At 35.3% G+C, this 25,743-nt stretch overlaps 1 protein-coding gene across 2 annotated transcripts in view; it reads right to left on the bottom strand.

Annotated features, from left to right (window-relative positions):
* Positions 1-25,743, bottom strand: part of LOC148951524 (uncharacterized) — a 296,748-nt gene that overhangs the window by 137,448 nt on the left and 133,557 nt on the right. For both annotated transcript variants that reach the window (XM_089090920.1, XM_089090919.1), the window contains exons 9-10: positions 6,021-6,170; positions 4,117-4,293 (exon numbers count right to left, since the gene is read on the bottom strand). In XM_089090920.1, coding sequence (XP_088947046.1) covers positions 4,117-4,293; positions 6,021-6,170 — 327 coding nt within the window. The remainder of the gene's footprint in view (positions 1-4,116; positions 4,294-6,020; positions 6,171-25,743) is intronic.

Here is a 25,743-nt window from a genome sequence, read left to right as displayed (position 1 = left end):
TCTTTTATATAGATACGTATTTAAGAACAACAAAATGCAAAGCTAATACCTTAAATTTAGATTCCACTTCATTCAATGCATTACGTAATTATAATAATAATCATTACGTAATAATACGTAATTATACGTAATACAGAATACGTAATACTTAATAATACGTAATTATAATAATAATCATTACTTAATAATAATCATTCAATGCATAAGTAATTAGTTTACAAGACTAAGATTAATATAGCCTACCGAGGTTTCCATTTTGGTTGTGATGTCAAATCACCATGTTTTTGTCTAAATTGATGATTTTTTGGGTGAAATATGAAAGGAAAACGGAAAGTGTATACCTTCGAAGATATTTTCAGCCGCCAGATACACACTAAGTTATATTTATCCTTGTTATGCATAACATGCTCCCTCTTTTTCCTTTTTAACTTCTATTGTCAGGTAAAAATAAATGCCTGCTCCAGTCTTAAGTTAACCACCTTCTAGAGTTTTCTTGACGTTTATTCCTTGGAGACGTAATTCAGTGATAGGTGACAATAGCATAACCTAGATACATATTGGATAATACCAAACATGATTTTGAAGTTTCGACACGGTTTGGTAAAGAAAATGCCTTCGGATGCCAATCTTTATTAGCATTTCTCTTTCGTATTTTTTTTCCAATTTTGTTACTCCACTTTTGGTTTTGGATCTTTAAAATAAATAATAGAACTCATTCATTCATTTTCACTTGGAAAGTGTTTTTTCTTCTTATAGACTTGCTGATTGTGTGAAGGGAATGCGTTCCTTGAATAGGCTTTTCTTTTTTGGCGCTTATTCATGCCTTAGCGTTTACGTTAAGCCAACCCTTTGGCCCTGAGTTTAACGTGCATTTAACTTTTTGAATAGAGTTTAAAGAGAAAGACATCTCATTATTAAGAACCAGGTGTTTTTCTTCCAAATTTGAAATTCATAAGCATCGTATACTAGTTATTTTCAATCAGCTATTATCAAACAGTTCATGACTTTCTCACAACTCTATTTTTTTAAGCAATAAAAAACTGTAGCGTAAAGAGCGAGGCGTTGAGGAGGGGACAGTCCCTTTCATATACGGGATAATTTCTGTTCATTTTAAGTTTTAACGTCGTTCCTTACTTTCAGTTAAAAAAACTTGTTTTTTTATTTAATCTCATAAGAAATCCAAGTATAATTTTGTGTTTGCTTCATATTTCACTAAATCTACGAAAAAACTATTAAACAATACAAAAACTTCTTGATTTGGAAACAGTTATTCTCAGAAATTTAAAAAGTATGGAGAGGAGGGAGTTGTCAAGCTTTAAACTAGCTCTAGTCTAACTGGATTCTTTGGTTTCCTTTTTATAAACAATAAACAAAAACTTTGTTTTTCCATTGATTCTTAAAAAGAGGAAAAAAAGAGAATGAAAAGCTTGTTAACTTAAAATCTATGTTCATTTGAGATCGAAGGCCATGATAATCATGGTCTCAAATTTTTCTTTGTGTATTTAAACACATATAGATCATAAGACATATATATCAACTGTAAGCATGGAGCGAATCTTCCCAATAGTAACTGAAACTCTGAAAAAAACTTAACTTTGATAACAATAGATACATCACAGAAATTTGCTTTTATGCTGATTCCAAATATATAAAATTCATTAAGTTTAGTGTTACGCATAAGAATATCAAATAGTTCGTAGTAACGAACTGTAAGTAAGGAGCGACACGGCTCAAAAGTAACCGAAACTCTAAAACACGGAATTTTGATATTAACAGATATACCAAAACTACAAAAGATTTGCCTTATTATGCTAATTCCAAATATACAAGATTCATTAAGTTCAGTGTAACCCATCACAAGCTATGAGCCTGAGAAAAATTGCTTTATTATTGAAATAGGGGGGAAACACCCCTTAAAAGTCAAGGATTCTTGATAATAACCACACCATCAAATTTAACTTATCCAAGAACCCTACTGTAGAAGGTTCAAGCTCCTATCTGCAAAAATGTGGAATTTTGTATTTTTTTGCCAGGAGAAAGATCACAGATGTGTGTTTATTCGTTTGTTTGTTTTCCCCAGGGATGATCGCATCAAATCAATAGTCTTAGAATATCGGGAAACGATTCATTCTAGCGGAAATTAAAAGCTCTAGTTCCATTTTTAAGTGAATAAAAAGACTGTAGGGCAACAAGCCCCCTCCCGCACCCCTTTCCCCCTCAAAGTTGACTGATCAAAACTCTGAGATACCCGTTTTGTTCAGCATAGTGGAAAAGCCTAGTAACCATGTCTTACGGGATAATATGAACCCCCACAGCCCCTGAGGAGAGGTCTATAAGTCATGAAGTATACCCTTTTAAACGTATAGCATTTGTTATTGGGAAGTATATCGATTTTTTTTTGTGGGGGGGGGGGGTCCACCGTGGGGATTTTCCATGCGAATAATTTTCCGTAAGTGAGGAATTTTCCGGGGGGAACTCTCCAGGGAGAATTTTGCATTCGGGGAATTCACCCGAAGTCCTACACGAATTTTTGTCTTATTTTCTCATTGCAAACTACATGTGAAGACGTTAAAAGGAATCGTCCGCCGGAAATTTTTACCAGGTTGGAATTGTCTAGAGTATCTTTTTTTTAGAGTAGTGGGATTTTCCACTAGAAAAATTCTCAGTAGGGGAGTATTCCACGGGATAATTTTTCCAGAGATAATTTTCTGTGGGAGCCACTTTCTACTAGGGGGCGGAGAGGGGCTATTTACGGGTAAACTTTGCTACAGAGAAAGGGATTTTTGCATGGGTTTTAAAACAATCAGAATTCAAGCAGTTTTCACATGAAAGTGAGCTAAAAAAAAATTTCATCCGGAATCGTCCGTAAGAATTTTTCAGGGTGGAATTTTGAGCTAGAATGGAATTATCTGGGGGTAATTCTTCTGGAGAGGGATGTGTGTGTTTTATGTGAAAAGAAAGTTCCATTGAGGAATTTCGCGTAAAGAGTGAGGTCTTAAGGCAAGGGCTTCTTGTGCCTTAGGTATTCCCCCTAATAAAATCACAAAGAGACCCATTGAGCCACCCACCCTGTAATAGCTGGTGAAGGATTTTCCAATACTCTAACAACCTTCAATTCATTGAATGCACACTTTATGATACCCATACCAGTTTATGGACAAATACAAACTATTATATAGCTTATAGCCTATAGCCTATAAGCCTGCACCCCAACATCCAAAAGAGTATCTCAAACAAATGCATTGTGTTTAGACAGGAAAATTAGGCTTTAGAAGCTTCAGCCCTCCCCTTACCCCCAATAGAAATCCACTGACCTACGTCTTCATTTTTTTACAAACTAAAAATTTCTTAAAAATTTAAAAAATTAAAAATTGTTAATAGATATAAATTTTGTACGTTTTAGGTCAAATTTATATTTGACGCTGAAAATTGGCAAGATTTGTCATTTTGTTGCCGTACGATCTCTTCTATTAAGGCAAAAACCTCAAAATGAAATAAAAAACAAAAAAATATTTTTAGGCTCATATCCAATATTCCACGACCCTTGGTTTGACATAACCACACCTGGAAAAAAAAATTAATAAAGAGGCTTCTTGAGAATAATACATTATTTTGTAATTATTGTTTAAAAATTTTAATTAATTTATCTAAACTAATTTTTTAATCTGGATTCGTAACTAACTTTTATCCAGGAAAAAAGTTTATCCTTTGTTCGGGGTTGGTTTCTCGTTTCTCTGAACTTGCACAAATTTACCTGGAATACAGCTTTTATATGGGTAACTTAGAAACTATTGAATTTTATTTATTTTGAATCGCTAATAAATCAGATTCCTTTGATAAATGTTCTGGCACGCAAATCATGAATGAATTTAAAACACACAAGATATTAAGTTTGTATATAAAAACAAATTGTGTAAAGAATGGCAAAATTTGCAGAATGAAAAAATCAAATCACAGGATATAAACACAAAACAACACCAATCTCAGTCTCAACAAGGAAGACGAATGCTACTAATTTTATTTATTTAGAATATCCCTACTTATAGTTTGATTTCAGTATTTTTGACGATTATGTTAATAAATTTAAGAATAGGTTTAAAATATTCTGACACAAACCTGCATAACCAGTATTTCCAATATCGCCGCTATTCCCGGGTCTGCCTGGTATGCCCGGTATTCCAGGAGTTCCATCTGGGCCTTTTACTCGAGTTCCCTTGCAACCTTTCTTTCCACGGGGGCCACGTAAACCTCTGGATCCAATGTCACCTGTTGAACCAAAATATCCAGGTTGACCTGTAAGTAAGATAATAATTAAGGGCGATGAATGAATGTATGAATATATACATGAATATATATATATATATATATATATATATATATATATATATATATATATATATATATATATATATATATATATATATATATATATATATATATATATATATATATATATATATATATATATATATATATATATATATATATATATATATATATATATATATATATATATATATATATATATGTTAGTGTAAGCCCCGTATCCAGAGGCACGTGGTCAGAAGACATAGTCTGCCTCATTGCGGACGAATTCCATCGCTGATGAATTCGCTGACGACATAGTTTCGGTTGCGGAAAACGTTGAAGAGATTACCAAAGCTCTCCTGGTGCTCTCAGAAGAAGCCTCGAAATTTGGACTGAAGATCAACTGGCAGAAAACCAAGGTTGTGCTCCTTCAGCCCCGAACGTCCCGTTTTACTGTAAAGGAAGTCAACATTGGGAGCCACCAAGTAGATGTGGTTGAATACTTCACTTACCTTGGATCTATTTTGTCGAGGGATGGCTCGATCACAAAAGAGCTTACATCTCGAATAGCCAAACTGTCTGAAATTGTCGGGAGGCTCAGTGGCACATGGAGAAAGCCATATTTAAGCCGCCCAAACCAAAATGCGCATTTAAATTGCGTCAGTCAGCAACGTGCAGCTGTATTGAGTGGAGACGTGGTCAGCTGCAAAATCTATCCTTAGTGCCGTCGATCTTACAGAGACGGAGCATCTTCGAAGGATCAAGGGCCGGGCTGACTTTTTTAGCAACCAGAAACTCCTGATACTCACTGCACAAACTCCATTCTCGACGCAGCTTGCCCTGCGTACTATTCGGTGTAACGGAAACCTCCTTCGTATGTCACGCGACGCCCCAGCACGGGTCGGATTCAACTTATCCCCGACCCTACACGGATGGAAGCGACCCCGAGGACCCCCCCCACCAAGTGGAAAAACAAAGCCAATGAATTCCTCGCTCAAGCCCACATCCAAGTGGAAGAAGCTGCGAGCCTGGTAAGTGGAGGCGCCTGGTCTCGTCGTTTTCTACGCCAAACCCTCGGCAGGAGCCTTAAGTCAAGTAAGTCATTTTTGTGAAATCCAATATTATAATCTAGGTTCATAGACTTATCATTCTTATCTCTTGAACTTCTTTCAACTGTGAAAAAATATCCTTTGACATGTCTATTTTATTTTTCATATATTCACTGCATTCGCTATCTTTACCAGTAATACTACCCAGGTAGGTTAAGCTCTTCACTTGATTATTTTTCTCCATACCCAACAACAGCCTTTGGAATTTACTTATTCTTTTGCTGAAACACTTAGTCTTAAATTAATTTTTAAACCTTTTTTTTTACTTTGAAGTTTCAAAACCTCCAAAATTCATTTATTTTTATAATACTGTTCAATGGAACTCTAATCGTCTGCATGATCCAACTCTAATAGAGTTTTACCTTTTCATTTTGTTCCGTGTCCACCCATATCGAAGGTAATCAATGACAAGCCAAAGGGCTGAGTAGCCACACATGAAGCATTGGCAACCTAAAAGCCTGTGAAGCTAGCTTTTTGCTAGACTACAAGTTCGTCAATTCAGTTCGCAGGTCCCTGGTATCTGAATCAGTGTCCACGAAGAAAATGAAAACACATAGGCCAACAGTGATGCAAAAAGTTTATTGCCCATTTTTGATGACTTACCATTTTCACCGAATTCTCCTTTCTGTGATCTTCCAGGCTGGCCAGGTGGTCCCTGAAACCCATTAGGTCCTTGAAATCCTAATGGCCCTTCAGGACCACTGGGACCTTCAGGGCCTTCATTTCCATAAGGTCCTTGTATTCCAGGGTATCCTAAAAAGAAGGCACTTTAAGAGGATATTTTATATAAGTTTATCAATCTTCGTAAAACTAACTATTCAATGTCTAATACAGTCAAATAGCTTGTTAAGAAAGAAATAAAGGAGAAAGATTTTATTAATCGGTTATCTACAGTTAAATTTATTTGCTTTACAAATTTTGACGACATTTAACTAATTGAGGTAATCAAATAAGGATAATATTTCCAACAATAATAATAGCTTTTATTCTTAATAAGCTATTAAGAATACTTAATAGTACAATAATAATGCATAGAATATAAAATGGTGTAAAATTAATGATATGCAGAAAAGTAGAGCATGTAATATATAAATAAATATACAGTTCAAAATAATTGAGGCATATAAATATTTTAACACAATGATAATTACTTTAATGGTAACAATACTTTTGGAAGTTAACTTTAAACTACTTAATTACATTTTACCTATTTATTTATCCGCAGTGGTAATTCAAAAGACCATAAATTTTACAGAACAGCAGAAAAATGGAAAAATGTGGGTACGTGTGTAACTAAACCCCAGTTCAACTCAATTGATTCAATTCAACACAACACACCTTCAACTCGTCTCGATTCTACTGAGCCCCCTTTTAACTCTATTCCCCTTTAACTTTAATCCGTCTAGCTCAATTCCCATTTCACTCAGCCACCACCGAAATTAACCCCATGCGCCTCAACCATCCTTAACTCAACTCCTATGCAATTCAATCCCTGATTAACTCAATGGTCATTCAAAATAGCTGATGGGTTAATTTGAACTAGCTCAAAAGCTCAAAATCTGAAAATTGTTAAAAGCTTAAAAACCGAAGCTCAAAAGTTGCTTCTTATTTTGCTTGCAGCTTCCCATTTGTATTCCAATAATAATAATGTATTTTTTACCCGTCTTCAAAAAAGGGAATGACGGAGTACTATATAAAAAGAAAAAAGGAACTTCAACACTAAAAACTTATTCTCACCATAAATAATCAAATCAATTTGATAACAGGAAGACTGCTCTTTGTACACTATGCATAAGAAATCTTTCAGCAAGGTTAGCAATGAATGATTTGGTGAGTCAGCCAGGAAATTTCGAAATTTCGTTTAGTTTTTTACACTTGATGTTATAAGAAGCGATACCACTTACTTCCACAATTTTCACATTTCATAGGGGCAAAACACGGTTGCTCCCGACTGGAGGTATGTCCTCCAGAATATCTAGCACACTTTGCCGCATTTTTACATTCGGAAGCTACGTGTCCATAATGTTGGCAATTGTCTCTTTCCGAAAGAATCATATTCGATCCGAATACCATGTCGGATTGCAGAGGAAAGGGCACTTTCTTTCGGAAAATACATCTTGAAAGTTGAGGAGCTTCCGATACGGATAGGTCTTGTGTATTCTGGTGAGGCATTTTTTAAGTCTTTTTCTGCGACACAACTAGGTATCCCTTTCACAACGTCGATGAAGACGGGCTCGGTCACTTTCGTTGTCGCAGTGTCACTTTTTAGGTTTTTTGCAATGTTTTCAGCCGAAACTCGGTCGGAAACTTTGATCAGCCAACACTTTTTGATGACTTGATACGAACATCAGTATTGCTAATGTCACACTTCTCAACCAACTGTCTTTTTTCCGTGAGATTTGATACTTCAGGTGGATTAGCCACAACAACAGAAAAAAGTCTTTTCTCAGAGACGTTCGCTATCTCCTTGTTTGCACCTGCAGCACCTTTCATGGGTGAGTTCGTTGGCGTTTCGAAATTTATGTTGAGCGCTTCTTCCAACTTGCATTCGATTTTTATCAGCTGGCGCGACAAATCTGCACGTGCCTTAAAACTGGCTTTGGGGACTTCCGAAGGATCATACATGCAAAACACCGTCTCGTCTCTAATTTACTTTTCTCCAAAACGACATAGCAGTCGTATAGCTCACTAATTAGTTCTTCCTTTGTACCGTCCTTATGGGCATTAATCTGACCACCAGCTTTAGCTAAACATTTTCTCGGGTTCAACATCGACCCTTTTTTGTAAAAATCGCAAGCCACATCTTTCTTATCAATTTCAATCTCACTGTCAGTGCATTGCGAAATATAGTTCAGCAATCCATCCCAGAATACTGGCATGACGCCAGCGCACAGCGGAATATAGCGAGATATTCACTTGTCAATGACAATGCCCTAAAACCTTAGGTAAAATCGTATGTTCTAATTTTTTACAAGTTTTATGCTTTAAGTGAAATCAAGCCTTGTAGGCCACTATTTTTTTGGCAAAAGTTTTAGCAGAAAATTCGTCCAAGTTTGAATTCATTCGCTTGGTTAGTGACCACTTAACGCACGTCTTCCTTGGATGGGGGGACCTAAAACCCTAATTCCAAGAACCTAGGAGCGTTGAAATGGGTAACCCTTACCCAATACAACACTCCTATTATGTTCTAGTGGCCAGCTAGTTCTGGCTAAAACAAAAAGAAAGTCGTGCGTCCTGATTTAAAGTTGTCTTTTTTTTCAAAACTCCCAAAAAACCATTTTTTGATTAATTTCGCCGCTGAGATAAAACTAAATCGCAGATGATGATGATGATGATGATAAGACAGATTTCAGACCCCTTTTGACAACATGATCACTCACGGCCTCTCTCTATATTTTCCAAGTATGAATTTACCAAGCTGGAAATTAACTGATTCCCAACATCTTTAATTATATCCTCTTATCACATCCAATTTTTCCAAGGATTGCACTACTAAGTGCATGACTATGGTGTTTAGTTAATCATTTGAGAAACCACCTAGAAGTAGATTCACTGAAATCTTTTCTATTTGTTCCTTGAAGAATGATTCTATGGGTCCTCTCTGGCGCATGTAATGATGACACTCAATTAAAGTATATTTAACAGTCTCTTCGCTGTCACAATAATCACAAGTGCTTTCCTCTCCATGAAATTTTACAAGATATGAATGAGTACTTGCATGTCTGGACTTAGACAAAAGGCTATGGTTCCTTCTCTCCATGATAGCTTCCTGTAAAGTTTCACTTCTGATTTTACGTGTTGTGAACCAGCTTCCAGAGAATTTACGATTTTTCTCGAAATAGTATTGCTGCTGTTTTTTTATAATCTCTTCAATCATCAAAATCTGAGTTGGAGTTCTTAGTGTATGCTCTGGAATTAAAACGTTAGTCCTAGTGGCTAAGTTAGGACTAGTAAATGTTAAGACAATTGTTGTGTGACTACCAGTAGGATGATTTTTGAGGGTTTGCAATCCCTTGAGAGTGCCAAGGCAAATTCGGGATTCTAACAGAAACTGCTCGCTGCTCCTTCCAGATGAGTTCACAATGTTACATTTGCAACAAACTTTGGTGTGTTCATTAAAACCAGGTATGATAATCAGTTCTTCATTGACAGAAATTCTATTTGATAACTTGTTAATAATACCACCAATGTCACTGTTCTTTCCATTTGAATTGTGCACATTTATAATGTTAAAGTACACTGCAACCATTGATTTCGACTTTATAGTCTGAAGAATCTTGCTTATCAATCTGCCCACCACCTTTTGTGCCTTCTGACCGGTCTTTTCTTATCACATTATATCCTTTAAAAGTCAAATTCATATATGGTTGCAACAATATCTCTTGGATACATATCACACCAATCTCACTTTCCTCATAACAATCTATCATAAAGTCTCTCTCTCTTTCATGAATGACAGGGCATTCCAAGATTAAATTTGAGGTTGATTTTGAGCATTTTCAATTATTCCATTCAGCTTACAAACACTGGCAATATTATGCTGGTTAAGGCATCCTAACTCTAATTCTTCTACTAATCTGCAGAGTTAATTGATTAGGGAATGAAATGCTGCTTATTTCCAACAATTCAGCTCTGTAGAGCAAACCTATTACCATTTTTTCTGCACTGTCTTGCTTTGTAACCTTTCTTATTTGTTCAACATAATCAGCTGGTTCAGATATGTTTGATACTAACCTTTGCAAATTCATCCTGTTAGATGCATCTGCATAGCTCTTATATGTTACTTGGGCCATACATATAGTAACAAATATTGATTCTATGTTACTATGTTACAAAGTTCATGTGATTCTACGATAAACATGAACTTTTCTTTTTCTCCCACAAAACCAAATGTTTCGACGTAATGAATTAAATTCGAATATAACCATTATCGCAAAACAGTCTTCTAGTTTTTTTTCACGGTTAAACCTTTTCTGTCTCACTACTTTACGTACAACAATTACACTTTGTAGACTGTTATCACATTAAGAGGAACCCCCTTTACCATTCCTCTCATAAGGGCACTTTAACTTTGATGTTACAGAGATATGACCAATGTTTTCATTGTTCAAAATTATCTTTGCTGCATCGTCATTTTGACTACATTCAGTCATCATGGATCTCCCCCTCATAACATCGAGCTCAAACTTGCGGCTTGTGAGCAATGCTTTAAAATTCTAGTTCAATTTTAGTGCTAAATTGTTCTGCTGAGGAAATATTCCCAATTACAAAGTCTCTTTTGGATGACTTATAGATGTTGTGTCTTTTTGTCTGAAGCTAAAAGGACTTATCGCTATCCAGGGAAACATCTCTTCTTTTACGGCCAAAATTCTGGATTTGATCTAGCCTTGAAATTTCTGTTGGTCTCTTGATTCCTTCAACATCATATGGGTTTCCAACTCCTCTCATCTCGTCATCACTTTCACATGGCACTGCTGGAAATTGCTCTGTACTTAATGGTGTAAATCTATTGGCTGTAGTCACTGCATAAAATGAAGGATTCTGTGCTGTTTCTTTTTGGGCCACACAGTTTTACAGTGCTATTACAAATATTGACGGTGCTGCAGCATAGGCATGGCTATAGGCAGAATGACCCTGCTCAGGGAGCATACTGACCAGGACCTAGTTGGTAAGGCTGAGCCAAATTCATCATTGCTGGATTGCCACTATAGTAACAAATATTGGTAAAAGTTTTCCCTGACCCCCCTTCGGGATCTGGCAAATTATTAATCTTCTCCAATTCACTTTATACTACACACTTGTCTAAAACTTTTAAACAGGCAAAAGACACAATAAATTTTTAAGAATCTCAAATACTCACAGACAGATTGCAAACTTTAAGCAAAGATTTTACATCCAACCGTCTAATCATTTCTTCCATAATATCTACTATTAACAAATCAGCTTTTCATTCGAAAAAACTTGTTTTAAAACAATCCTGATTTAGAGCTGAGTGTTTCTATTTCTAATAAAATCGAAAAAACCCTTCATAATTAGGATTACTGAAAAAAACAAATTAATATGGAGTTATAGTTTAATATAGTATTTGTTCCTGAAGGTCTTGTTAATGTCGGGTTTATTGAATTTAAAAAAGAGAAAACAATTTAATGTATTTGGCTTTCAATAAATTGCAAATTATGATCTGGTCGTTAAAAGACTAGGGATCGTCTGTCCTGCTAATCTTAGTTTCTGTTTGTCTTAAGTTTAACTCGGTTATTTATTGTAATTAATTAAAAAAAAACTTTACGAAAAATAAGTTTTTCAAAGAAAAGTAAAGGCCATTTTAAACTTAAGCTAAGTAGATACAAATACCTGTTAAAATTCAAACTCAAAATGACCAGAAATTACTAATAAAGAATAAATATAGTGGATTATTTGGACTCAGCAAGGAATTATGTATTACGCTTATACATATATATATATATATATATATATATATATATATATATATATATATATATATATATATATATATATATATATATATATATATATATATATATATATATATATATATATATTTTTATATTATCAGTATTTTTGGTATACTTAACTTGTGCTATAAATTAGTACTAAAATTTTCTCTTTTTCTTCCTATTCCTGGCACGCCCCTAGGACAACTTGCCTTAGCAAGTTCATGGGCAGGCTAGAAGATTTAGTTGAAAGACTTGTTTTTTTTCATGTATTATATATATAAGTATGCATTTTGTCAACTTCTATTTTTTTATTAATAAAACTAAACTTCAACTTTAACTGAATGAAACCCAAAACGAACAGAAATCAAATAAACAATCATAGCAAAAAAAATATAACAAGTAATAATATAAATGAATACATAGTTCTTAAAGCAAGTAATGATTAGGTTGAATATGAAAATCCAGCTCAAAACAAAAAAAAATATTTTTCTATTGAAGTATAAATGAAACTTAAAACGAACAGAAATTAAATGGACAATCAATGCAAACAAATATACAATAGATATTAATTAATGTAAATGAATAAATAAATCTTAAAAAAGTGAAACTTAAATTGTATATGTAAATCAAGCTTGGAACGAACAAAAATTACTACAAACAAGAGTTTGGGCATCACCTCCTTCTCTCCCTGTAAAAGTCTAAAACCTACTGCGTCATTGGCGCTTTACTGAAAACCTATTTTATTACAAATATTTTCCTTTTCTACTTAATATTGAAAATAAGCATTAAAATTATAGTAAAATTTTGAACTGATGAGCTTTCAGCAACTAATATCATTATACATCAAATATTCAGTTTAATTTAGTGGTTCTTTCTAAAGTTGTACAAGACGAATATAGTTCACTACAAACAAGAGTTTGGATACTGCCCCCTTCCTTAACTGTAAATAGAAACCAAAAGCCTACTGCGTCATTGGCGTTTAACTGAAAATGAATTATATTACAAATATTTTCTTTTCCAGTTCTTACAGCATTGAAAATAAAAATCAAATTTAAGTGAAATAAATTCTTGAACTGATGGATCTTTCAACAATTAATATCATTATACATCGAGTGTTCATTTTGATTTAGTTTATACTTTACAAGACTGTTAAAAATACATGTAGTTATCAGTATATCGTCAGTGAGACACTAGGATTTAGACTCTTACATTGGGAGAGGAAAGTGACATCCAAACTCTTATTTCCAGTGGTTTCTGTTCGTTTTAAGCTTTATTTACATATTTAATTTAAGTTTCACTCTTTTTAAGTTTTATTTATTCATTTACATGAATATCTATAGTACGTTTGTTTGTATTGATTGTTTATTTAATTTCAGTTCGTTTTAAGCTTCATTTATACTTCAATAGCAAAATTTTTTTTCGTTTGAAGCTTGATTTTCATATTCAAACTAAGCATTGTTCACTTTATGATCTATTTATTCATTTATATTATTAGTTGTTGCATGTTTTTTGCTATGGTTGTTTATTTAATTTCTGTTCGTTTTGGGTTTCATTTATTCTTTAATAGTAATTTCTGGTCGTTTTGAGTTTGAATTTTAACAGGTATTTGCATCTGCTGAGCTTAAGTTTAAAATGGTCTTTACTTTTCTTTGAAAAACTTATTTTTCAGAAAGTTTTTTTTTAATTAATTTATCAGAAACGGCGTAGAGAAATAAGCTAAAACTTTCAGGGCATGTCGAGGGGGGTGTTGAACTAACCAAAAGGCTCTCTGTGCATTCTGCTTTTGCTAATGATACTGCTATTACTTCTGCTTCTACTATTACTGCTACTGAGACTAAGGGTATTAAGGTGAAACTTTAATGGAATGTTTAGGGGGAGATTTGAAATAAATCAAATAAGCTATGTGCATGCAGGTTGTCAAAAGGGCGTTTCAGCAATGTCATATGAACGAGTTAAGGCATTAAGATGAATCATTCAGGACATGTTAAGGGGTATGTTTACTTAACTAAAACGTACTCTGTACTACTGCTACTACTGCTACTGCTGCTACTACTACTACTATTGCTGCTGAGGCTAAGAGTACTAAGATGAGACTTCCACGGAATGTTGAGGGGGGTGTTGAACTAAATTGAAGCACCCTATGTCAATGAAGGTTATCAAAAGTACGTAACAGCTTTATTCCAGGAATAGCTTATTAAGCTGTTAAATATTAAATTGAAACTTTTAGTGCAGGTTAAGGGGTAACACATCGTTAACATGGTTAAACCAACCAAAAGGTATTGCATGCACACTACTACTACTTCTACTGCTACTACTACTACTGCTGCTGCTAAGACTAAGGGTATTAAGGAGAAATTTTCAGGAATTGTTGAGGGGCATATACAATTAAATCGAAACATACTATGTGTACGCAGGCTGTCGAGACAGCACATCCATAATATTTCAGGAACGGCTTACAATATTATGTTGAAAGTTACAGAGCATGTTGAGGGGGGTGTTAAACTAATAAAGACACTATGTACATATTACAAGTAATACTACTAGTAGTTGTAGTACTACTACTGTTACTGCTACTAGTACTATTATTACTAAGGCTAAGAGTATTAAGACGAAACTTTCAGGGATTACTGAGGGAGATCTTGGATGAATCAAAACACACTGTTTGCATGCAGGTTAGCAAAAAGGTGCATCAACAGTATCTCATAAGTGTAATAGTAAAAGTAGTATTTGTAGTAGTAGTATGTATACAGTACCTTTTGCTTTGCTCAACATTCCCTTTAACATGCTATGAAAATTTCAACCTAATGCACTAGACTATTCCTGGGTTATTGCTGATACGCCCTTTTGACAACCTGCGTGCACAAATTGCGTATCGGTTTAGTTAAATGTCCCCCTAAACATTCCCGAAAAGTTTTACCTTCCTACCCTTAGCCTCAGCTGTAGTAGCAGTATTAGTAGTAGTCATAGTAATAGTAGTAAAAGTAGTAGAATTGGCAAAATAATAGCATGTAAAGCAGCGAAATAGTGGGAGTAGCAGTAGTACTACCACCAGGAGTAACTACTAGTAGTAGGAACAGCAGTAGCAGTGGTAGTAGTAGTAGTAGCAGTAGCAGTATTAGTATGCAAATATTGACTTTTAGTCACTTGAACATCCTGTCATCCTTTCCTGAACTTTTCAACATGATACCCTAATCCTGAGATAGTGATCAACCCTTTTGACAACATGCATACAAATAATTTTTTTTTCAGCTCAATATCCCGTCAACATTCACTGAAATTGTCACCTTAATACGCTTATTTTCCGTAGTAGTAATAGCAGTAGTATTAGTAGTTGTACCAGTAGTACTAATAGCAGTAGAAGTAGTAGTAGCATTAATATTTACATAGTGGCCTTTGGTTTGTTCATGATTCTCCTCAGCATACTCTGTAAGTTTAAATTTAATGCTGTAAGTTGTTCCTAGGGTCAAGTAAAACGAGGTTTGGTTTAAATTTGGGTTGAGTGAAACGGGGGAGGACTTAAATTGGGATTGAGTTAAGCAGGGGTTGGGTTGAACGAGGTTTGAGGTAAAAGGGTTTAGTTGAACGGGTTTTGAGTTATGCGAGGATTCAGTTGGGTAGGAACCAGAAAATGTACAGATTATTATTTTTCCTCTTTTTTTACTGGTATTAAGAACCAGCTGCTGGTAAATAACAGATTTCTTTTGATAGTGTTTATGCGGCCATCCACAAGTAAAGAATTTGAACTAGAAATCAATTACAGTTTTATCTAAAAGCTTGTCAAAAAATGAATTTTTTTCCAAAAACAGTGACCACAAAATCTGTGTGTTTGAATTGGTCAATGAAAGCCAACATACCTATAAATGTGTAAAAGAAAGGGAAATGTTGGGAATTTAACTTTTACAAAAAAAAAACATTAATAAGGCGTAACGCAGTTCTTGGTCGTAGCGGTGCCAAATTAAGAAAAAAAAAACATGAGTAAGAAATCAGCAAAAACAAAATGAAAAATATGGTAAACATAATGCTTGAGAAGATGTAGCTAGAGAACTACCCTAAGCACTTCATCATTGGCAGCGCAATAGCGCTGTCTAAGTAAAGACAGATGTTGGTAAAATGTATTATTTATTTTTCGGTTATTGGTTTTAGACCAAGGCACTTCGTATCGAAGGAGTTTTCATAAAAACTTCGAAAAGGTATCATTCGATTGGAAATTGGAGTAGCTTATACCCTTTTTAATAGTCGAAAGTGATTGGAAGGCAACTAAAACCCCTTCCGCACCCACAATTTCCCCAAACACGTCCAATCAAAATTTTGTTCCCCAAACACGTCCAATCAAAATTTTGAGATAGCCATTTTGTTCAGCGTAGTTGATTTCCAGATAGAAATTATGTTTTTGAGGAGGACACTCCCCCAAAGCCCTCAGGGCAAGGGTTGTAAGTTATGCCCTGGGGGCATATAAGGTTTTTATAGAAAGCGTTGTCGTAGAAACTTCAAAAAAATTCGTTCGATTGGAAATTCAGAGGGCTAGTGCCCTTTTTAATAGTCGAAAGTGATTGGAGGGCAACTAAGCCCCCTCTTGCGCCCACCTTTTCCCCAAACACATTCAATCTAAATTTTGAGATAGCCATTTTGTTCAACGTAGTTGAAAGTTCTGGAAATTAAGTCTTTGAGGATGGCAACCCCCCTCCCCTGAGCCCTCAGGGCAAGGGTTGTAAGTTATGCCATGGGGGCATATTAGGTTTTTTATAGAAAGCGTTATCGTAGAAACTTCAAAGATGGCTCATTTGATTGGAAATTGAAATGGCTAGTGCCCTTTTTAACAGTAGAAAGTGATTGGAAGGCAACTAACACACCTTTCACGCCCACCATTTATTCAAACACATCCAATCAAAATTTTGAGTTAGCCATTTTATTCAAAGTAGTTGAGAGGTCCAGAAATTATATATTTGAGGATGACAGTCCCCCCAAAGCCCTCAGGGTAAGGGTTGTAAGTTATACCCTGGGGGCATATAAGGTTTTATTGAAACCTTTGTCGTAGAAACTTGAAATAGGCCTCATTTGATTGGATATTCAAAGGGCTAGTGCCTTTTTAATAGTCGAAAGTGGTTTAAGGGCAACTAACCCCCCTCTCACACCCACCTTTTCCCCAAACATATCGAAAAAAATTTTTTAGATAGCCATTTTGTTCAACGTGTTTAAAAGTGTTAGAAATTAGGTCTTTGAGGATGATGAGCACCCTCAGAGCCCTCGGAGCAAGGGTTGTAAGTTATGCCCTGGGGTCATATAAGGTTCTTAGAGATAGTGATGTTTTAGAAAGTTCAAAAAGGGAACATTCGACTGTAAATTAGAAGGGTTAGTGCCCTTTTTAATAGTAGAACGTGATTGGAGGATAATAACACACCTCTCACACACACGATTTCACCAAATACATCCAATCAAAATTTCAGATAGCCATTTTGTTCGACGTAGTTAAAAAGTCTGGAAATTATGTTTTTGAGGATAAAACTCCCCCCACAACCCTCAGGGCAAGGGGTGTAAAATATGCCCTTGGTGGCATATAAGGTTTTTTTGTTATAGAAAGCATTTTCGTAGAAACTTCCAAAAGGAATCATTTGATGCGAAATTGAAACAGCTAGTGAACTTTTTAATAGTCAAAAGTGATTGTATGGCAAGTAACCCCCATCTCCCCAAACATATCGAGTCAAACTTTTGAGATAACCATTTTGTTCAACGTAGTTGAAAGGTCCAGAAATTGCGATTTTTAGGATGACAACCCGCCTCACAGCCCTCAGGTCAAGGGTTGTAAGCTATGCCCTGGGGCATATAAGGTTTTTATTGAAAGCGTTGTCGTGGAAACTTCAAAAAGGGCTCATTTGATTTGAAATTGAAAGGGCTAGCGTCCTTTTTAATAGTCGGAAGTGATTGGAGGGCAACTAACCCTCCTCTCGTGCCCTCCATTTACCCAAACGCATCTAATCAAAACTTTTAGATAGCAATTTTCTTCAGCGTAGTTGAAAGTTCTAGAAATTATGTCTTTGAGGATGACACCCCCCCCAGCCCTCAGGGTGAGTGTTGCAAGTTATACCCTGGGGGCATATAAGTTTCTTATTGAAAGCGTTGTCATAGAAACTTCAAAAGCGCTCATTCGGTTGGAAATTAAAAGGGCTAGTGTCTTTTTTAATAGTTGAAACTGATTGGAAAGCGATAAACGCCCCTCCCACGCCCGCCATTTCCCCAAATACATCCAATCAAAATTTTGAGATGGCCATTTTGTTCAAAGTAGTTGAAAGTTCTGGAAATTAGGTCTTTGAGGATGATAACCCCCTCACAGCTCTTAGGGTAAAGGTTGTAATTTATGCCCTTGGGACATATAAGGTGTTAATAGAAAGGGTTGACGTAGAAGCTCAAAAAGGGCTCATTCGATTGGAAATTGAGAGGCCTAGTCCCGTTTTTAATAGTCGAAAGTTATTGGAAGGCTTGACATTTTTATAGTAAAAATCGATGGGTACAATGTATTATTATTATTATTTTTTTTTTGTTTAGAACAGGGCACTTCGTATCGAAGGAGTTGTCTTAGGAACTTCAAAGGGCTCATTCAATTGAAAATAGAAACAGCTGAAAAATGGCTAATAGTCGAAAGTGACTGAAGGGCAAAAAGTCCCACTCCCATTCCCACCCTCCCATTTGCCCATTATGTTTAAAAACTAAATGTTGCCTTAAGATTAAATCAAAATGCACAATGTTAATGCTAATTCCCAATAAGGCATCTCAGTAGTATCTCAAGAATGACTGAGGGTATTATGTTCAAACTTTCGGGGCTACTTTTGCTCTTAAAATTTAACCAAATCAAAATGGCGTAAGTGTATCCAATATATCAAAGAAAGTAAACAGATTTTTTTTTGCGAAGGGTATCAAGTTTTCTATTTCAGGTCAACTAGGGAAGGTATGAAACTAAATTAAACACTACTTTCGTGTCCAAATTTTTAGAAGGGTGTATGTTGTTAAAAATTGCTGAAAATCTCCAGCATACAAATAGCAGGCCAAACTATAAAGTCTAAAAAAACAAAAAGATTTAAAGAATTATTTTCTTTTGTAATGTCAATATAAAACTATAATGTCAATATAAAACGAACAGAAATTAATTAAAAAAAGTTTCCCACAAAATGAGTTTTTCAAAGAAAAGTAAAAAATCCCATTAAACCAAATGAGCAAAAATAAAATCAAATAATCTACCAAGCGTGAAACTACCACAAATCAGCATCGATAAATAAATGAAGCCAAAACGAACAGAAATTACAGTAAATAACCGAGTCAAACTCAAAACGAGCAGAAATTAACACGAGTAGGGCTCGAAACTCCTGTGCCATCCCATGGCCAGAACATAATTTGCACTTTACTGAATGGGTTAATTCATTTGATTGGAAATTGAAATGGCTTGTGCCCTTTTTAATAGTCGAAAGTGATTGGAAGGCAACTATAACCCCTTCCAGGCCACCCTTTATCCAGACACATCCAATCAAAATTTTAGATAGCCATTTTTTTCAAAGTAGTTGAAAGGTCCGGAAATTATTTCTTTGAAGATGACACTCCCCCACAGCCCTCAGGATAAGGGTCAGGATAAGGCATATAAGGTTTTTATTGAAAGTTTTGTCGTAGAAACTTGAAAAAGGGCTGATTCGATTGGAAATTCAAAGGGCTAGTGTCCTTTTTAATAGTCGAAAGTGATTGGTGGGCAAATAACCCCCCTCTTACGCCCGCCAGCCTTTTCCCCAAACATATCCAATCAAAATTTTTAGATAGCCATTTTGTTCAACGTAGTTAAAAGTTTTATAAATTAGGTATTTGAGAATGATACGTTCCTCAGAGCCCTCAGGGCAAGGATTGTAAGTTATTCCCTGGGGGCATATAAGGTTTATACAGATAGCGATGTTGTAAAAACTTCAAAAAGGGCTCATTCGATTGGAAATTAGAAATACTTATGCCCCTTTTAATAGTCGAACGTGATTGAAGGATAACTAACGCCCCTATCACACCCACCATTTCCCCAAACACATCCAATCAAAATTTTGATATGAAGAAAGTACAAATGAATATGCATTGTCAGTTTAATATACACATACTGATATTTATTAATCAAAATGTTAATATTATTTGGTTTATAAAAGTTTTAAAATTAAAAACATTTATTTTTTTCTCACTAAAGTGCAAATTATGCTCTGGCCTTGGGAAGGCATAAGGGTATTGAACCCTACTCATGTTAATTTCTGCTCGTTTTGAGTTTGACTCGGTTATTTGTTGTAATTTCTGTTCGTTTTGGGTTTCATTTATTTATCGATGCTGATTTGTGGTAGTTTCACACTTGGTAGATTATTTGATTTGATTTTTGCTCATTTTTGGTTTAATGGAGTTCTTTACTTTTCTTTGAAAAACCTATTTTGTGGAAAAAGTTCTTTTAATCAATTCCTAATAAGATCTTTAATCTTCAACATTTACGTTAAAAAGCCACATTAGTAATTGAAGTACCAGGGACAGTAAAAATGAAATCTGATTATTTTAATTGGTTTGACAAAAACTTACATAGCTATATTTTATCTTAACAAATTTTGTAAAAGTGGGAATTGAATTTTTAATAGAAAAAACTTGCAAATGTAGCTTTTAGTAATAGCGGGTGCCAAATAAAAAAAAAGATAGAAAACTTGGGTGAAAGATCAGCAAAAATAATCGAAATAAAACATGGTTCCAAACAGCTTAAGAAGGTACAGCTTTCTTTTGAAGGTGAAGTTGCCTTAGAGAATCTTAAGACAGTATAATATTTGAAATTTTACGGACGAAAACCGTTATAAAATTTAATTGATTCGTTTTCTTATTCACTTTCACATCAAGACGGACGGAAATGTCATACTGCCCAAAGACTTCAAAATTTTGTAGCAACCGAAAGAAAAAACTTAAAAAAACACGATTTCAGGTATGCACTGACCTACATTGGGTACAGGGGTGAATATTTTGGTTAAGTCTTTTGTACTTCAAGGGTATTTTGTTTCCCCTTGTTTAATGATTTAGATAGTCAGCGTCTTTCTCCCAGAAAATCCCTCCGGAAAACGCTCCCAGAAAATCCATCCTGCGGAAAATTCTCCCAAGGAAATTACTCCCAGAAACCCCCCCAGCGAGACGTTCCTCCCCCGGAGGATTCCCCCCATAAAAACTACCCAACACATAAAATTGAGAAGCCAAAGAGAAAGTAAAAAATTAAAATGTCGATCAGAGGCACTAAGGGGTAACAAAAGGACCAGATATCAAAAACATTTTTAGGACGGGGGCTCGTTGGTCTCCAGTCAGTTTCGGCTTATAAAAAAAGAATAGGGAATCTCAATTTCTGATCGAAGGAGCATCATCCGAAGTTTCTGCCACCGTGATGCAAAGGTGAGGAAGGGGCAGCCCCCTCCTATGCGGAATAAATGTCCTCATTTTGGGGTTTAAGGTTCCTCTTTACTTTCATAATAACAACATAGACCAAAAATATTCCCAGACATCAAGAGGGATTAAATATCAATTCCTACCTCCCGCTCCCGCCCCCTTTTTAGAATTAAATTCTGTATTTACCTGAAGCCTTAATGAGAGTTAGGATGATTTGGCATTAAAATGCATCCTTTGAAGCATCTATCACCTTCAACAACAACGAAACAATCAGAGGACCAATTATACAAATTTAAAGCTCTCATCTGTAAATGTTTGGAATTGTGTATTTTTGTCAAAGAATGATCATGGTTAAAAACCAAAGAAGGTAAAACAACATAGATTTACCAAAGACAGTGAAATTTGTTCCAAAAAAAATATGTTGGCTCTATATCCAAGAGCCGTTCATAGCAAATTACGCATATAAATTAAATGAAACCTTATTATATATATTCTCAACAATATTTAAACAATATACATTTATATTTAAACAATATTTTTATTGTTTAACTTAGATCAAACAATAAAATGAGATCTTTAAAACTGAAATTGAAAAATTAAAAACAGTCTCAAATTAGTTTTTATGATGGAAAGACAGCGTGGTCATCGTCGTTATCATAGGCAGCGCAATAGCGCTGCCTAAATAAAGAACGATGTTGGCACAATGATAGCAATTTACTCAACGTAGTTAAAAGACCTGGAAATTAGATCTTTGAGGATCACCCCCACCCCCCTCTCCACAGCCCTCATGGCTAAGGTTGTAAGTTATGCCCTGGGGCATACAAGGTTCTTATAGAAAGCGTTGTCGTAAAAACTTCAAAAATGGCTCATTAGATTGGAAATTGAGAGGGATATTGCCCTTTTTAATAGTCAAAAGTAATCAGAGGGAGAATCACACCCCCTCGCGCCCATCATAAACTCAACCACTTCTGATCAACATTGTGATATGGCCATTTTGTTCAAAGTAATTGAAAGGTCTGGAAATTATATCTTTGAGGATAAACCCCCCCCCCCCCACACACACACACATACAAACAGCCCTCAGAACAAGGGTTGTAAGCTATGCGCTTTGGTCATATACGGTTTTTATAGAAAGTATGGTCGTAGAAACTTCAAAAAGGGCTCATTTGATTGGAAATTGAGAGGAATAGTGCCTTTTATATTAATTAATTAAAAAAAAACTTTTTCCACAAAATAAGTTTCTCAGAGAATAGTAAAAAACTCCATTAAACCAAAATGAGCAAAAATAAAATCAATGAATCTACCAAGCGTGAAAATACCACAAATCAGCATCGATAAATAAATGAAACCCAAAACGAACAGAAATTACAATAAATAACCGAGTCAAACTCAAAACGAGCAGAAACTAACATAAGTTGGGCTCAAAATCCTTTTGCGTTCCCAAGGCCAGATCATAATTTGCACTTTACTGAAGAAAAATATAAATGTTTTTACTTTTATAACTTTAATTAATCAAATAATATTAAGATTTTGATTACTAAATATCAGTATATGTATATTAAACTGACAATGCACATTCATTGCACGCTTGGTAGATTACTTGTTTTTGTTTTAGCTCATTTTTGTTTAATAGAGCTCTTTGCTAATCTTTGAAAAAGTACATTTGTGGAGAATGTCTTTTAATTAATTTCTTGTCGTTTTATACCGATATTATCTTTTCAAGGAAAAAGAAATTAATTCTTTAAAATTTTTCGTTTTCTTAAAGATTTATAGTTTGGCCTGCTACTTGCATGCTGGAGAAAAAATTTCAGCCATTTTCAACAACATACACCCGCTTAAAAATCTGGACACAAATAGAAGTGTTTAATTTAGTTTCATGCCTCGTCTAGTTGACCTGAAATGGAAAACTTGATTCCATTCGCAAAAAAATCTGTTTACTTTCTTTGATAGCTTGGATGCACTTACGCTATTTTGATTTGGTTAAATCTCAAGAGCAGAAGCAGCCACAAAAGTTTGAACATAAAACCCTCAGTCGTTCTTGGGATACTGCTGAGATGCCTTATTGGGAATTAGCATTAATAAAGTGTATTTTGGTTTAATCTTATGGCAACATTTAGTTTTTAAACATAAAGTCAAATGGGAGGGTGGGCGCGGGAGGGGGATTAGTTTTCCTCCAATCACTTTTGACTATTAAAAAGGGCATTAGCCTTTTCTATTTTCAATCAAATGAGCCCTTTTCGAAGTTCCTACAACTCCTTCGATACAAAGTGCCCTGGTCTAAACAACAACAAAAAAAAAATACATTATACCCACATCGATCTTTGCTATAAAAATGTCAAGTCTTCCAATAACTTTCGACTGTTAAAAAGGGCACTAAGCCTTTCGATTTCCAATCGAATGAGCCCTTTTTGAGTTTCTACGACAAAACTCTTTATAAACACCTTATATCCCCAGGGCATAAAGTGCAGCTCTAACCCTAAGGGCTGTGAGGGTGGTTGTCATCCCCTAAGACCTGATTTCCAGAAATTTCAACTACGTTAAACACAATGGCTATCTCAAAATTTCGATTGGATGTGTCTGGGACAATGGTGAGCGTGAGAGGGGCGGTAGTGTTTCTCCAATCACTTTCAATTATTAAAAAAAGGCACTACCCCTTTCATTTCCAATCAAATGAGCCCTTTTGAAGTTTCTACGACAACGCTTTCAATAAAAACCTTATACACCCCCAGGGGAAAACTTTCAACCCTCGCCCTGAGGGCTGGGGGTTGTCATCCTCACAGAACTAATTTCAAGAACTTTCTACTACGTTGAGCAAAATGGGGAATGTCGGACTTGAGAGAGGAGTTAGTTACCGTCCAATCACTTTCAACTATTAAAAAGGGACTAGCCCTCTAAATTTCCAATTGAATGAGCCCATTTTGAAGTTTTTACGACAACTCTATTATTGAAAACCTTATACACCCCCAGGGCCCAACTTACAACCTTCGCCCTGGGGACTCCAGGGGGTTTGTCATCCATAAATACATAATTTCCAGAACTTTCAACTACGTTGAACAAAATGGCTATCTCTAAACTTTGATTGAATGTGTTTGATTGAATGTGTGTGTTTGTTTACTCTCCACTCACTTTCGACTATTAAAAAGGGCAATTTCAATTTCCAATCAAATGAGCCCCTTTTGAAATTTCTACAACAACTTTCTATAAAAACCTTATATGCACCAAGGGCATAACTCACAACCCTTTCAGTGAAAGCTCTGATGGGGTTATTATCCTAACAGACCTAATTTCCAGAACTTTCGAATACATTGAACAAAATTGATATATCAAAATTGTGATTGGATGTGTTAGGGGAAAGGGTGGGCGTGAGAGGGGGGGGGGTAGTTGTCCTCATATCGCTTTCCACTATTAAAAAGGGTACTAGCCCTTTGAATATCCAATCGAATGAGTCCCTTTTCAGGTTTTTACGACAAAAATTTCAATAAAAACCTTATATATCCCCACGGCATAACCTATGACCCATGTCCTGAAATCTGTAGGGGGGGTGTCCTGCTCTAAGGTATAATTTCATGAACTTTAACTGTGTGGAACAAAATGGCTATTTGAAAATTTTGATTGGATATGTTTGGGGAAATGGTGGGCGAAGAAGGGGTGTTAGGTGCCTTCCAATCACTTTCGACTATTAAAAAGGGCACTGGCCATTTCAATTTCCAATGGAATGAGCCCTTTTTGAAGTTTCTACGTCGATGTATTCAGAAAAAAACCTATATACCCCAAGGGCATAACTATCCAGCCTTGCGCTGGGGGCTGTGGGGGAGTGTCCTCCTCAAAAACGTAATTTCTATCTGGAAATTCACAACACTAAACAAAATGGCTATCTAAAAATTTTGATTGGATGTGTTTGAGGAAATGGTGGGCGAGAGGGGGGGGGGGGCTAGTTGCCCTCAAATCACTTTCTACTATTAAAAAGGGCACTAGACCTTGTAATTTCAAATAAAATGTGCCCTTTTTCAAGTTTCTACGACAAAGATTTCAATAAAAACTTATATGCCCCCAGGGCATAACTTATAACCCGTGCTCTGAGGACTGTGAGGGGAGTGTCCTGCTCAAAGGTATAATGTCCTGAACTTTAACTGCGTGGAACAAAATGGCCATTTCAAAATTTTGATTGGACATTTTTGGGGAAATGGTGGGTGTGTAAGGCGTGTTAGTTGTCTTCTAATTACTTTCGACTATTAAAAAGGGCACAAGTAATTACAATTTCTGATTAAATGACCCCTTTTTGAAGTTTCTATTACAATGCGTTCTATAAAAACTTTGTATGCCCCCAAGGAATAACTTTTAATTCTTGTTTTAAGAGCCGTGATGAGGTTCCTAACCTCAAACACACAATTTCCCAATCTTTTCAGTGAGTTAAAGAAAATGGCTATCTCAAAATTTTGATTGGATGTGTTTGGGGAAAA

Source organism: Artemia sp. Qi Xiang Cuo, chromosome 6 (assembly GCF_049724085.1).
Source record: "Artemia sp. Qi Xiang Cuo chromosome 6, ASM4972408v1, whole genome shotgun sequence".
In the NCBI taxonomy this organism is placed as follows: domain Eukaryota; kingdom Metazoa; phylum Arthropoda; class Branchiopoda; order Anostraca; family Artemiidae; genus Artemia; species Artemia sp. Qi Xiang Cuo.
The sequence above is the reverse complement of the archived record's forward strand: the minus strand, read 5'-3'. Positions and strand labels throughout refer to the sequence as shown.